Here is a 13,413-nt window from a genome sequence, read left to right as displayed (position 1 = left end):
AAATCCAGCTTGCTTTGTTATGGTATCTGGAAAGTATACACACTTCACCAGTCTCCCATTACAAAAACTAAAATCAATGCATATGTTAGCATGTCTGAAATAAGAACACAGAAAGAAACACGTAAAGCATGTTGCTCAACTTGAGCCTCAAACTAGATTTCTTATTCTAGCAATAATTTTTAATAAAACCTTAGTTTTTATTACTAGCCTGAGGCAAATTCAACTGAGATTATGTATATCTCAGGGGAAAAGCAGCATTTTCTGAAGTAAATGTACAATTTACCTGAGTACGCTGTAAAATATGAAGCTATTTGTCCTCTGGGTAATACTAGCACAGTCCACATAATTCCCCAGCTCCTTCTCTAGCACATGATCCACTAAAGCTTTCTATCATCAGATTTTAGCTCCTCTTAAATTTGCCTGTGATGGTCCTATATCTTATTAGATAATTTCAAGCATTCTTTACTAACTTTGATTAACATAAAGACCTTGAAAGGTCCTTATGGCTTCACAGTTTTATTTCAAGCTTCATCTTTTTGATCTTTAGGAGTCTCTGAGGTCTAATTCTCCTATATCATAACAATTTATGGATTTCTACATTTAGTGTAAATGCCTTCAGTATCAAATCTCTGGGCACCTATTTTCATGTATTTTCACATAGTGAGTGCACTTCAGCGAGCAATGCACCTTTAAAATATCATTGTGTTTTTCTCTCATTGGAATATTTATACAAATAATAATAAAAAAAAAGTATTATAATTGTTTTAGAAGATGCTGAGTTTGCAATAACTGCAGGGAACTCTCTACTGAGTATTGATAAAAATATTCAAGTGTCTTGGTTGATTTCTGCTACAAGACAGATAAACCCAAGGAACCAAGTGATGAGAAACATGCAAAAAGCAAAACATGGGCAGTAGATCCCTGCTGTGATACATAAAGACTACAAGAGACACAATTAAACTAAAAGGAAGGACAAATGCTTAGCAATAATTATCTGGTATAAATAATTAGGTAGTCACAGACAACAGCCAGGAATATGGTAAAAGATGCAAAATAAGAACAGCTAAACAGATTAGGCTTGGCTATGATGCAATCTTACAGCCTGGTTACAGATTGAAAAACATAAGAGGTGCACCCTTCTACAACACAAAAACTGGTTGCTTGATACTGCTGGCAAATAAGTTGTAAGACTTGCTTTCTTAAGCTTTATAAAAACAGTTGTTGGTTTTCTCCTCCAACCTCTCATTAAAAAACTGTTATAAAAACAAAACATCAGCATAGTGAAAGGAGTCCCAAGACAGCACTCAGTCCACCCTACACCTCTGATGCATCAAACACTTCTTTTCATTTCAAGAATGAATGAAGCCTAACATAGTTATTATCATAGAATCACTTAGGTTGGAAAAGACCTTGGAAAAGATCATCAAGTCCAACATAAACCCTACTCTACTATCAAGTACAGCACTAAGCCATATCCCCAAGGGCCACAACTAGATGACTTTTAAACACATCCAGGGATACTGACTCAACCACCTCCCCAGGCAGCATGTTCCAATGTCTGACAACCCCTTCAGCCAAAAAGTTCTTCCTTATGTCTAGTCTAAACCTCCCCTGGTGATGCTTGAGGCCATTTCCTCTTGTTCTATCACAAGTTACTTGTGAGAAGAGAACAGCACCTGCCTCTTCACAACATCCTTTCAGAAAGTTGTGGAGGGCAATGAGGTCTCCCCTCAGGCTCTTTTTCTTCAGACTAAATAGCCTCAGCTCCCTAAGCTGCTGCTCATAAGACTCGTTCTCAAGGCTCTTCACCAGCTTTGTTGCCCTTCTCTGGACATGCTCCAGCACCTCAATGACTTTCTTGTATTGAGGTGCCCAAAACTGGACACAGTTCTTGAGGTGTGGCCTCACCAATACCGAGTACACAGGGACACGCACCTTCCTGGTCCTGCTGGCCACACTATTTCTAATGCAAGCCAGGATGCCATCGGCCTCCGTGGCCACCTGGGCACACTGCTGGCTCATATTCAGCCACCTACCAATCAGAACCCCCAGGTCCCTTTCTGCTGAACAGCCTTCCAGCCACTCTTCCCCAGGCCAGTAGCATTGCATGGGGTTGTTGTGGCTAATATGCAGGACCTGGCACTTGGCCTTGTTGAACTTCTTACAATTGACCTTGGCCCATCGATCTAGTCTGTAATATGTTCTCCAGTCCTCTGTCTACACATTTTTCTTTCACAATGTTTTTGAATACAAGTCTTGACCATAGACTCTGAACTATACAGCTGCAGAAGACTTATGGCAATTCATGCCATTCAAACATTGTCACAGTTCCCCAGAGCTCATCCTCACTGAAGGTAAATAAGAAACCCAGAGAGACTCCCTTTAGATTAAAGCTATCATGTAAGTGGTTGAATGAGAGAACTGGGCATTTAAAGTGCTTGAGTCTATTCTCAGTTATGCCTTTAATTGACTTGGTGAAGGTTTGGCTCATAACACTCTTCTCTCCAGACCAGCTATCCAGCAGACAGTATAGATTACTACCAATGTCATTGTGACTTTTCCCAAGATCATTTAGTTTTCCAAGTGTTCTGAAACACTCAGAATAGAGTTTTTAAAGACAAATTAAATTCAGTAAATCTCTTTCATCATCTAAGTTTAGTATGACTACAATCAGTATAGATGGGAAATTAGTCGTACTAGCACAGAATAATTTCTCCTTTATTCACTACAGTAAAAATTCATAATTCTAATTATTTTGTTGGATACATACCTACAACAATAAAAACACAAATCTGGTTGAAGCAGAAGAAGCTCTGCTGAAAAACATGTTTTGGGTTTTCATACTCCTCATTCATTAGAATTTTATTAATATAAATATTTCATCCATTCAACAATCACAAGAAGGCATAAACATATTTCATATTGCTCTTTCCTACCTTAATGAAACAAACTCTTTGAAGAAATAAAGTACTGTTTTCCCCAGGTACCTTATGGACAAGGTCCTACTATGGCTGCAAATTTTTTCACTGAAGACAAGCAACTTCAGGTTAAATTTCACTGAAACTTAACCAGAACAGAAACTTATACCTGAGTCCTTGTCTTCTAAGAACACCAGGGTTTATAAAGAAGTTCTACCTTAGTTTGGTCTCCATTGGTGCCTAAGTGTTACCAAGACAACTATGTACTCCAAAACTTAGTGCTTTTCTGAAAGCATCAACACAAAAATTTTCCTATTAATAAAAAAACCCAAAACTGAACTGGTAACTGTTTAGTGATACAGAGAAGACAGTATGCAAAAATTGGTAATAGACCACAAAATCCAGTAACAATACTCTCAAATCAATTATAATCAAGAAATTTTTACACTAAGGGTTTTCCTACTTTCCTCACAGAGCTTCCTCATAAAATTAGAGCTACACATTTTTTTATTTCAGAATATGGAAAGATTCTGTGCAAAACAAAATATTACTTTCATTCACAAACATTAGTAGGGATGACTGAGACAGAAAACCTTCAGACCATGCTCTTTTCTATGTGAGTCAAGAAGGTTTAATAATAAATCTAGACCATATGACTGCTGGTTTTTGGGTATCATCAGGGGGAAACAAATATTTTGGAAAAACTAGGTATAATTCTAAGTTATTAGGTTAACTCCTAAAGCTCAGCTGAAAGACAAGAACAAACCTGTTGGATGTTTTCAATCTACTGAAAATGCAATTCTACCACCAAGATACATGTTAAAAAAAGAACAAATCCTGGGAAAATGCATAAAGCCCTAAAATCAGAAAAAGGTAATAAATTACCCTTTCTTTAGTACTGAATTACTGCCACTCTAACAAATAAGACTACAGATGACAAACCTCAGAATTAGGCTTACTCTATGAAATGAAGGCATGCAAAAATTGGTTTAACATGTTAAAAAAAAAAATGTGGTTTTTTTTCTGCCTCTCTAATATTCTGGAAAAAAAAAATTGAGTACATGTTTCTCAGTATGGAACATGGAACATTAGGCCTGGTAATTAAACACAACATGGCTAAAATCAAACGCATTTTTCCTTTGAGCTGTGCTTATTCTTGGTCACTGGGGAGGTGAACAAGACCATCTGTCATTCATCAGCAGGATCTGTCTCCTGTAGTTTTTGACCACTCTAAATTTTTGCCCATTTCATGCTTTCTATAAAATACCCCCTTTAGCAACAATCCAACACTAGAATTCAAATTCTCATGAACCCCAAGGTTCATCTGATATTCATCTACACTTGCTAAGACTTTGCTTCAGTTTCTCATTGTCCTGCAGTAATATTCTTTCCTTTGGCTTTGACAGAATTATCCACTCAGGAGTACTCACACTGAGTACTGCAGTGAACTTGTCACCCTGCTCTCTATACACCTCTGCTACGTTTCTTCACACATATACTACCACACGTCATCTCATTCACCTTCAAGAAAACAGTGTCTCATTTTGATGTTCCCACCACATAAAACTGACCAACTATATTTATTCAGATATAAGAAAAAGTCCTTACATGCTTTCTCATATGTTTCTCTTCATAAACTTCTATTCATTCAAAATTGTCTCACTGTAGCTTCAAAGCCTGACAACTATTAGGCTGCTGCCGTGCTAAGATCACTATCTCTATTTAAGCTTACTTCCTGGTGGTTCCCTGTATTAATGTATTGGCTCCTTACACATTTAGAATTTATACTTATATTTTTCTGTGCTGTACAGGACCTAATACACTGGAGTCCTGGGCTCATAGCTAGAGTTCCTACGTATTCTGATGCTAAAAATAAAGAACGTCATAAACCTGCCAAGGACACATCCACACCTGCACCAACCTTGCCTCAGGAAGCTCATATTCTAAATGATACTGTGAAAAAAGCTGTATTATATGTATTTCTGACTTACAAACTGTGTGAATTTCAGCACACACAAGCAACATAGAGACACCTCTGGTGTGTCTTGTTATGGGCAGAGCACACAGACATACACAGATGCCCTATGGACATAGAGACATCCATGGCACATGGTCATAGGTGTTTGCTGAAGGGAAATCTGAGAATTACTTACCACACTGCAGCCAGGACAGTCAGGACCATTTTCACATGTCCTACGCCGTGCCTGGATCCCTCCTCCACACTGAGCAGTGCAGCGCTCCCATGGACCCCAGCCTGTCCAAAACACATGAGGGGGGCACAACAAATGCTCGTTGCAGTACCTGTGAGAAAAGGCAAGAAAAGAAGCAAAGAAATTATTTAGTACCAAGACAAGACCTCCCTCAAAAGTCCTTCATTTGAATTATTCAGATACCTGTTTGTATAGAGAAATATTTTATACAAAGAGCCTCTCTATTCATAAAGCACTGAACTAACAGTTGTCACACTGTACAGGGTGTTTAAACACCTGAGATTTTTTTTAGGCCATAATTGCAGGGGCAAAGCATTTGCTTGCTTCATTCAGTGCTGTTACACAGTCCATGTGATACAACCAGCTATTGTACTGCAAGCACGTAAGCAAGATTGACAACTACTTTATTAAAAACAATTGTGGCTACATATCTGGGGCGTTAGTGAGTTAAACAAATGGGAGGTAACCATTTGTGCAGGCAGCTTTTTATCCGTCTCCAGCTAAGCACTGATTAGGATCCATCCTCTCTTTTTTCAGAGAGCTAAACTTGCTTTTTGCTTTCTACAGTGTCTCCACTTTTATGGTCACAATAAAAGCTAAAAGATAGATTCTAGACATAAAGAACTGTACTGTTTTCATAATGTTCTTACGCTATCTATTCAAGGACGTTTTTAGCTATTATAATCTTTGAAGGATTTCCCAGGGTCTGCAAACTGATTCAGAGGCCTACTAGGTTATTGAGGGAAGGAGGAATATTTTACCACTGAGCTGTCACTATTGTAAGAAGACATACATATGTGTGGGAGGGTCCCAACTTTGAGTGAGTTTTTTCATTTTTTGTAAAAACCTAAGCTTCCTAATTTTTTGAGCCTGTCATTCAATAACTCTGGCATAAGATGCTTAGTAAGGACCCACAGTTCCAAAGCATTTGGGCCACCAGCAAAGGTCACTGGGGCTCTTAAAGAGACCACAGTGTTACTTCAGATAAAACAGAGCCATGACAGATACTCAGAAAACAGATGATCCTGAAGGAGTGCTCTAATATTTTACAGGTGCAGCTGGGTGGCTATTGTCTGAGCCACTACTGACTGTCCTGAACATGCAAATAAATCTGTTACAATGTTTCTTTATTTTTTTTACACCAGCCATCCAAAATCCACTGTCTTCTTGCCCTTCTAACAAGTTTCCATCACGTTGCACTCTCCTGCAATGAAAACTGCCTCTAATCCATTTTCTACAGAATGAGAAATGACAGTATAAACTGTAATTTTCAACAAGAATAACCACAACCACTTTTTTGTTATTATTTTTTATTTTTAGAAGCTCTGTTTCTTCATTATCAAGGAATGCGCACATTAGGGATTCTGTGGGGGAAAAACGTTTGTTTATGTTATATACAAAGGTAGGTGTGTCACATACGCTAGAGCCTGGGATTCAGAATATGTCTCTAGGTCTTAGCAACTACATCAAAACTTAAAAGCTCAGAATAGGGGTAAATGGGAGAGTGACATTTACTTTTGTGTTTCTTAATAGTTAGGGAAACTATTAACAGCTAGTATTGACCTTGTCTGCTGTTTATCAGTAAACTGAGGGGGAAAAAAAAACCCACCCAAATCATCCATATTTATGAATATGCTATCTAAGAACTCTTCAGTGTGGGATTTGGGTAAATGTTTTGAACAGTAGCATATGCATAAACTACCTTTTTTCCTGCTGCAGGTTGAATACTTGCAATTAACTGTTCATACTGCGCTGTCACTAAAGATGCACAGGAATATTCTGTGCCTGGACAGTCTCCCCCAAAACTTCAACAGTTGCACATGTTCTTTGCCAAATGTAGTCATTTATGTAAATGTTTGTCATAGTTTGTCTCTGTGATCATTTGTTGAGAACATGTACCACAGAAACATAGATGTAACATCACCATTTATGCAGTCAAATGAGTACAATTTTTGCATAATTTAATTAGTTCTTACTGGAGATGTCTTAAGTTAACTTGGGACACACACAAAGAATAAAGCAAGTCTGCCATGAAGTTGACAATTACTGATATTCAGCCATGTAAAAAGTAAAATTAAGGGTGTGACTCATCTCGCCTTAAAATACTGGCACTTATAGTATAGCTGTCCATAAATGAAGTAGTCATCTAAACCTGTGCACTTGAGCAACAGGTCATGGAAAGAAACAGCCCTTTTAAAAACATTATTTATGTCACCCTAAAGTAAATGTCTAATGTAGGTCACAGAAATACAGCCATCAATATACTGATTTTTTCTCTATTGACTATAAAGACTGCATGGGACACAGACATCTAAGCTCCCATGACAGCCAATGGAAATTTTGTCAGTAAAGCTATGGAAACTAGAATGATTAATTCAACCAATTTTAGAAATATACAGTAGAAGGAGACGAATCACTCTGTTCTCCACAGACTGTATAGACTAGTTTTCTGCAGACCATAATGGAAGTTCAGACACCTAACTCACACATAAGCACTCACATTCGTGGACACTTGAAGTTAGGTGTGAAAAATCTCACCTAAACGAGATCCATGCCACTATATAGTGGATTTTTTTGTGTCCGTGTGCCCTACCACCTGCTCTCTCAATTAAGCAGAAGACAAAAAACAACAACTAACAATTGACACAGTGGGCAATTCAAAGTTTGGCAATTGTGTTAACCAACACTATATAAAGATGGACTTGACCCTACAAGATGAAACTGATAAAAGCCTTAAAATGTCTATGCAACGTACTTCCATTTAGGATTTTTTTTTTTTTGTTAAAGACAACAGCAGAATTGAGTGTCATTTTTTCCCTTTTTTAAAGGAAAAGAAAAAACCCAAAATAATGCAGCATACAAGTAGAGTCTTACTTTCATTTCAGCCAGCCAGCCTGCCTCTGAAAATACCAGGTATGTTTTCACAGCTAGAGACATCTCTGCAATTGATCTTTGAGAGCTGTGCATGGGACTTGAAGCCAAGTTTCATTATATCTCTTCTTGGCTGCGTTTCAAGTCACTCAGCAATTCTTTTTCCCTTTTGCTCTTTCTTCCCCTCTTAATTTTTTTCTCAGGACACACAGGGCTAGCATTTTACAGTAATTCAACAACAAGCAATGCAAGAAATTTGAATCTGTGAAACCACTGCCCTCTCCCCTACTCTAACTGCCATGAGGTCAGAAGGGAGAACAGCCTAGAGACATGTGGGTTTTGTACAGTGACCCTTCCCATATACCCTTGTGGTGAATCCAAGTTCAAATGCCCTAATAAAGGAATTGTCATACTGGAGGAAGGGAGAACATCCTCTGTACAGTTGTGTCCACAGCCACTAATTCTCTTAAAGTAATTTTTAAACTTTTAACTCCAGCCAATTCTGGTACAACTGAAATTACTCTTCTTGTTCCTATGAAAATCTCCATATTTAGTAAAACACCAATTTATTTCAGTGTTGCCATGCAGCATTGAGTACCACAGGGTAGTTTCATGACACTTAAAAATGTGTCTTTTTCATTCCACAAAGACGTGGTATTTATTTCAAAGATGTCACTCCCAATTTTGAACTTTATTATACTAGTATGCATTTAAGAAAAACAAACTTGTGATTACCAGCTGGTGACTTACTGGGAAGCACACCATGCTGAGGTTGATGGGAATGCTGGATTCCTTTAATTGAAGGCAGACACATCATGCACGCACATGCCTTACTGCACTGGGATTGAAAATCAACAGAAGTCCCCACTCAGGAGGCTGTAGAAGGTGGTGGAGGCCAGGGCATGCACGCCCAGGGGCTTATTTGGAAGAAGAGGAAGGAGCAGAAAAAGCAAGGAAGATGGGAGCACACACTTCCCAGCAGGTAAGACAGCCATGGGAGCGCAAGCAAGCCCAAAGCCTCGTGTTGTTTGATCTGCTCTGCTGAAGGGGACTGGGCCTGTTTGCACTGCTTGGAATCAAGCACTGCCACACAGAGCAGGCACTTGACTCTCAGCCATTCTTCGTTCTCATGGAAACAAGCCGAAAAGCTCTGAATATCTGCTAGAGATCTGTGTACCAAAAAAGGGGGACAATATGTACTGCTTCTAATCTTCTTTTACACCCAAAAATGTCCAGGGCTTTCAGGTTTACTCCTCATATGCAGCCAATTAATTTATCTACTTCTGATTTGCCATGTTTTTTTCTTCTTCCTTTTTTTTTTTTCTTCTATGTAATAAAAAATAACCACATTCACTGAAAGCAAGGGATTCTCATTCTAATGACCCTCATTTCTGCACAGATAGGAGGGAGACCAGTGGACTGAAACAGCCCATATCCACAGCACCTTCCACAGAAAGCAGAGGAGAAACTTTTTCACCCAATGAAAAAGTCAAGACAGGACACTACACTCTACAAACTAAAACACAGAGAGATTTACAGCAAGTTTGGTGAATGATTCTCATAAAGGAAAAAACAGAAATGTTTGAGCCTCTAAAGAATTGATCAGGATGTCTTCCATCTGGAGTTTTAACTACAAAATAATTGTATCTGATTAGCAAATTTTGTTAAAATACTTTTTTTACTCCCTCTCCATCTTCTCTCTAAACATGTATCAGCTGCACTTTTGACCTATTTCTACAAGGCAAATTTGCTTTGTAATATGAGTCTTTGCAGCTCTCTCTCAACTGTTTTCCACCCCCCACACCCTTTTATTAGCAATTCAACTTATCTGCAACACTTTAAAATGGTAAACATAGTCATTGATTTCAAGGGAACAACGAGCAAGCACAGAGCTGCCTGATACATTCATGAGGTACCTCATTCATGAAATAAAACAAATATAACCTAGACAAATATCTAGCTCTTAAAGCATGAACAAATACTCTCAAACTGAATATGCATTCATATTTGCAGGTGAATTTACCTTAGCTATATGCTTTATGCTGGTACAGAGCTATGTAACAGTAGATAAAATTTACATTTGGCAGTGATGGCTTTTTGGCTGGGCAACCTATTTTCAGAAAGCAATTTACAAACTAACAAATTGCTCTCCTCTGTGATGAAATGGCAAAGATTCATGACTCTGAAACAGCAAGAAGTGTTTGTGTGTTCTGTGATACTGATCCTTTATATTTAGAGATAGAAAGACCAGGTCCCTGATGATCTGTTAATACATAAATGTATGATGCAACTTCCCTTCAATAGAATTGCTTCACCTGAAGAAATGCCACAGTTGATGTTTAATTAAATCCCTCACTAAAACTCATTATAAAGGTTACTGAATCTTGTTTTCATCCAACAGCAATATAGGATACTAAATCATTCATACAGAAACACTGACGTAAGCTGCGAGTGCATATTGAGTGGAAACGTACACCAACACCAGTGTTCTGCTGCCTGGCTTTTTGGCATGCCTCGGGAAACAACATCTAAGAGTTGCAGTTTATCTGAGTATACTCTGGTTTGATGTAAAGAAATACTTAATTCCTATTAAAATTTCTAACCCAGAGATTACAAATTAAGAGACATGTAAAATCGAACCAGAGGCCTGAAATTTACATTCTGAGCTAGTATCAAAATACCGAACCCAGTGCCAAAACAGTAGATGGTGAAATCAAAATCCAAGGTGATTTAATATGCTCAGGAGTTAATATATGCAGAAACAATTAAAAAGAAACCTGAAACCTTACCAAAAGATATTTGAGTTCAAAGTGTATTATATTTATTGAATATAAAACAAAGCCCTTGAAACTCCCTTTCCTGTTATATTAATGCTTAATTTATTTAAGGCAGAAAAAATATGAACTCACAGCATCAGTAACACAGTGTTGCGACCTTACTATATTTTTCTCTGAATTCCAGGTCTTGAGGCTGGGAGAGTTACAATTCAAACACACTGCAATCAGTTTTCAAGGAGAATCAATATTCAGGGTCTCAAGGGACAGCAGCACATTGTTTCAGCACAATTCTCTGGCACTACCAGGAGCTCTCAGTTGGCTTGGGAGGGATGCAGCTAAGTGAAAGATGAAAGAACTGCTGCAGACCCACAGCCTTGCTAATGGGAATACTGCTGCTGTGCTGCAGTGGAGTTAAAGGGTGAGTGAAAGGAAAAGGAACAAAAACCCAAGACAAGTAAAGAAGAAAATGTCCTGTGGAATAAAGCTGAGCAGAAGAAATTAAAACAGACAGCAGGAAAAAAGAGAACTCACCTCTCCTCACGATTCTGTCCCACACAGACGCGTCCTCCGTGTCGAGGGGTTGGATTGCTGCAGGAACGCTGACGAACTTGAAAGCCTATTCCACAAGTGGTACTACAAGGTGACCAAGAAGTCCATGGTGTCCAGCCTCCATTTCTGGTAGAATAAAAAGCTCAGGCTCTGTCATCTGTTATACATAGCGAATGGCTGATTAGGTATGACTGTCAGCAGAAGCTGGCCCATTAATATTTCTGTAGAAGTCATAAATACTGCATCCCATTCCATTTCTTAAAGAATATAGTAGTAAATAAAGGTGCTCTAATCCTTCCATATTGCATGCTTTGTTATCAGCGACTTCTAAAATGACCCCAATGCAGAAAAAGTAAAGTACAAAGACATGAAAGTGGTTAGTTTTGGTTACTTTATCCTGAGTAAACTTCATCTCCAAACTTGTGTATCAAAGTTCTGAAGAGAACTTTTAATTGCATATTGTTCTAACTATATTTTGTGAGTCTTTTTTTCAGGGAGATTAAAATGTTGATTTTTGCTACCTCTTTTGAAAGACAAGTGATTAAAGCCTGGAGAAAAGAAGAATGAGGGGACGCCTCATTGCTCTCTACAACTATCTGAAAGGAGGTTGTAGAGAGGCAGGTGTCAGTTTTTCAAGTAACAAGCAATAGAACAAGAGGAAATGGCCTCAAGTTGTGCCAAGGGAAGTTTAGATTGGTTATTAGGAAAAATTTCTGCACCAAAACGGTTGTCAGGCACTGGAATAGGCTGTCTAGGGAAGCAGTTGAGTCACCATCCCTGGAGGAATTTAAATGACATGTAGATGTGGTGTTTAGGGACATGTTTTAGGGGCAGACTTTGCAGTGCTGGGTTTATGGTTGGACTTGATGATCTTAAAGGTCTTTTCAAACTCATATGATTCTAAAGGAAAAAAAAGTACTAAATAAGCATCGAAATGCTTTAATTCACAATTTCAAGAGGATACTCTGATAAGGTGTCAATACCTTGCTATATAACAAAAAAGCTAACAGAATTTGCATGCCGTACACTGCATTTGTGGACTTTTGGGAAGGACACTCCTGTCGCTCCCCAATACATACTAGGCAAAAAAAAAAGTAGTAGACCAAACATCTCAAAAGGAATTTCATACCCTGTCCTAAGAAAAAAACAATGTCCTTCAGCCTTTTGATGGCTAGTTTGTAGTTTCTGTATTGGTAGAAGACAAACAGAAATCAAGAAAAATAAAAGTAAACTATAATGAATTATTGAGGTTTCAACATAAAAGTTACAATAGTACCACACTTGTTTTTGAAAAAAAGCCTCAGCAATAAAAACTAATTAAATCAAGTAATGAAGATTATATAAGATTATTCAAGCAATTTATCACAAATTTTACCAATTTAAATTTCACTCATCTTGATATCTTGTTATTATAAGGGCTATAAGGGTCAAAAACGTAGAAAAAAAGCTTTTGACAAAACAATCAGCTATAACTGGTAACAGAGGCAAAAAAACATAAGGCCTCTGTCAGTGTAATACCTGACCCAAGTCGTAAATGAACAAAATATGTGGAGATCCATGGGTTCTGGGAACCAATTACTAATACAGCAGTGTTAACTGAAGTAAGATGCTAAAATAATAGTGTAATACTGCCAGTGGTGCTACATGAATCAAGTCCCAAATCACGTTCCAAATTCCCTTCTAAACCCAGCAGCCAATAGCTGCTGTTTAATTGCTCAGTATCTCACAGCATACTTTTATTTTCTACAGTTCTCCTGATCTGATGTTCTATACTATATTGCTGGTTTTAATAATTTCCCTAACACTGACTATTTTCACTTACAGAACTTGCAGTTATCTTGTGCAGAAGAATAATCAGTTTTATCCACTACCATGATATGCTTCTGATGTTAAAAACCAAAAACCAAACCAAACCAAACTAAATCCCAAAAAACTCTGATAACCAAAAAACAGAGACAAAAAACAGAAAAAATCACTGAAAATAAGCAGAATGCAACAGTATATAAGATTCATCTTGCAATTAAAGTATGTATAATGTATTAAACATGAACTCCTACTGCAATTCAGAATAGGCAGTGTTCTGAGTCT

General features: G+C 37.9%; 1 protein-coding gene across 10 annotated transcripts in view; it reads right to left on the bottom strand.

The window, feature by feature from the left end:
* SEMA5A (semaphorin 5A) overlaps nt 1-13,413 on the bottom strand; it is a 327,683-nt gene that overhangs the window by 68,760 nt on the left and 245,510 nt on the right. For all 10 annotated transcript variants that reach the window (XM_051611951.1, XM_051611950.1, XM_051611954.1 and 7 more), the window contains 2 exons: nt 11,308-11,451; nt 5,072-5,219 (listed from right to left, as the gene is read on the bottom strand). In XM_051611951.1, the coding sequence (XP_051467911.1) occupies nt 5,072-5,219; nt 11,308-11,451 (292 nt within the window). The remainder of the gene's footprint in view (nt 1-5,071; nt 5,220-11,307; nt 11,452-13,413) is intronic.

The sequence above is a fragment of the Apus apus genome, chromosome 2, assembly GCF_020740795.1.
Source record: "Apus apus isolate bApuApu2 chromosome 2, bApuApu2.pri.cur, whole genome shotgun sequence".
Classification (NCBI taxonomy): domain Eukaryota; kingdom Metazoa; phylum Chordata; class Aves; order Apodiformes; family Apodidae; genus Apus; species Apus apus.
The sequence above is the reverse complement of the archived record's forward strand: the minus strand, read 5'-3'. Positions and strand labels throughout refer to the sequence as shown.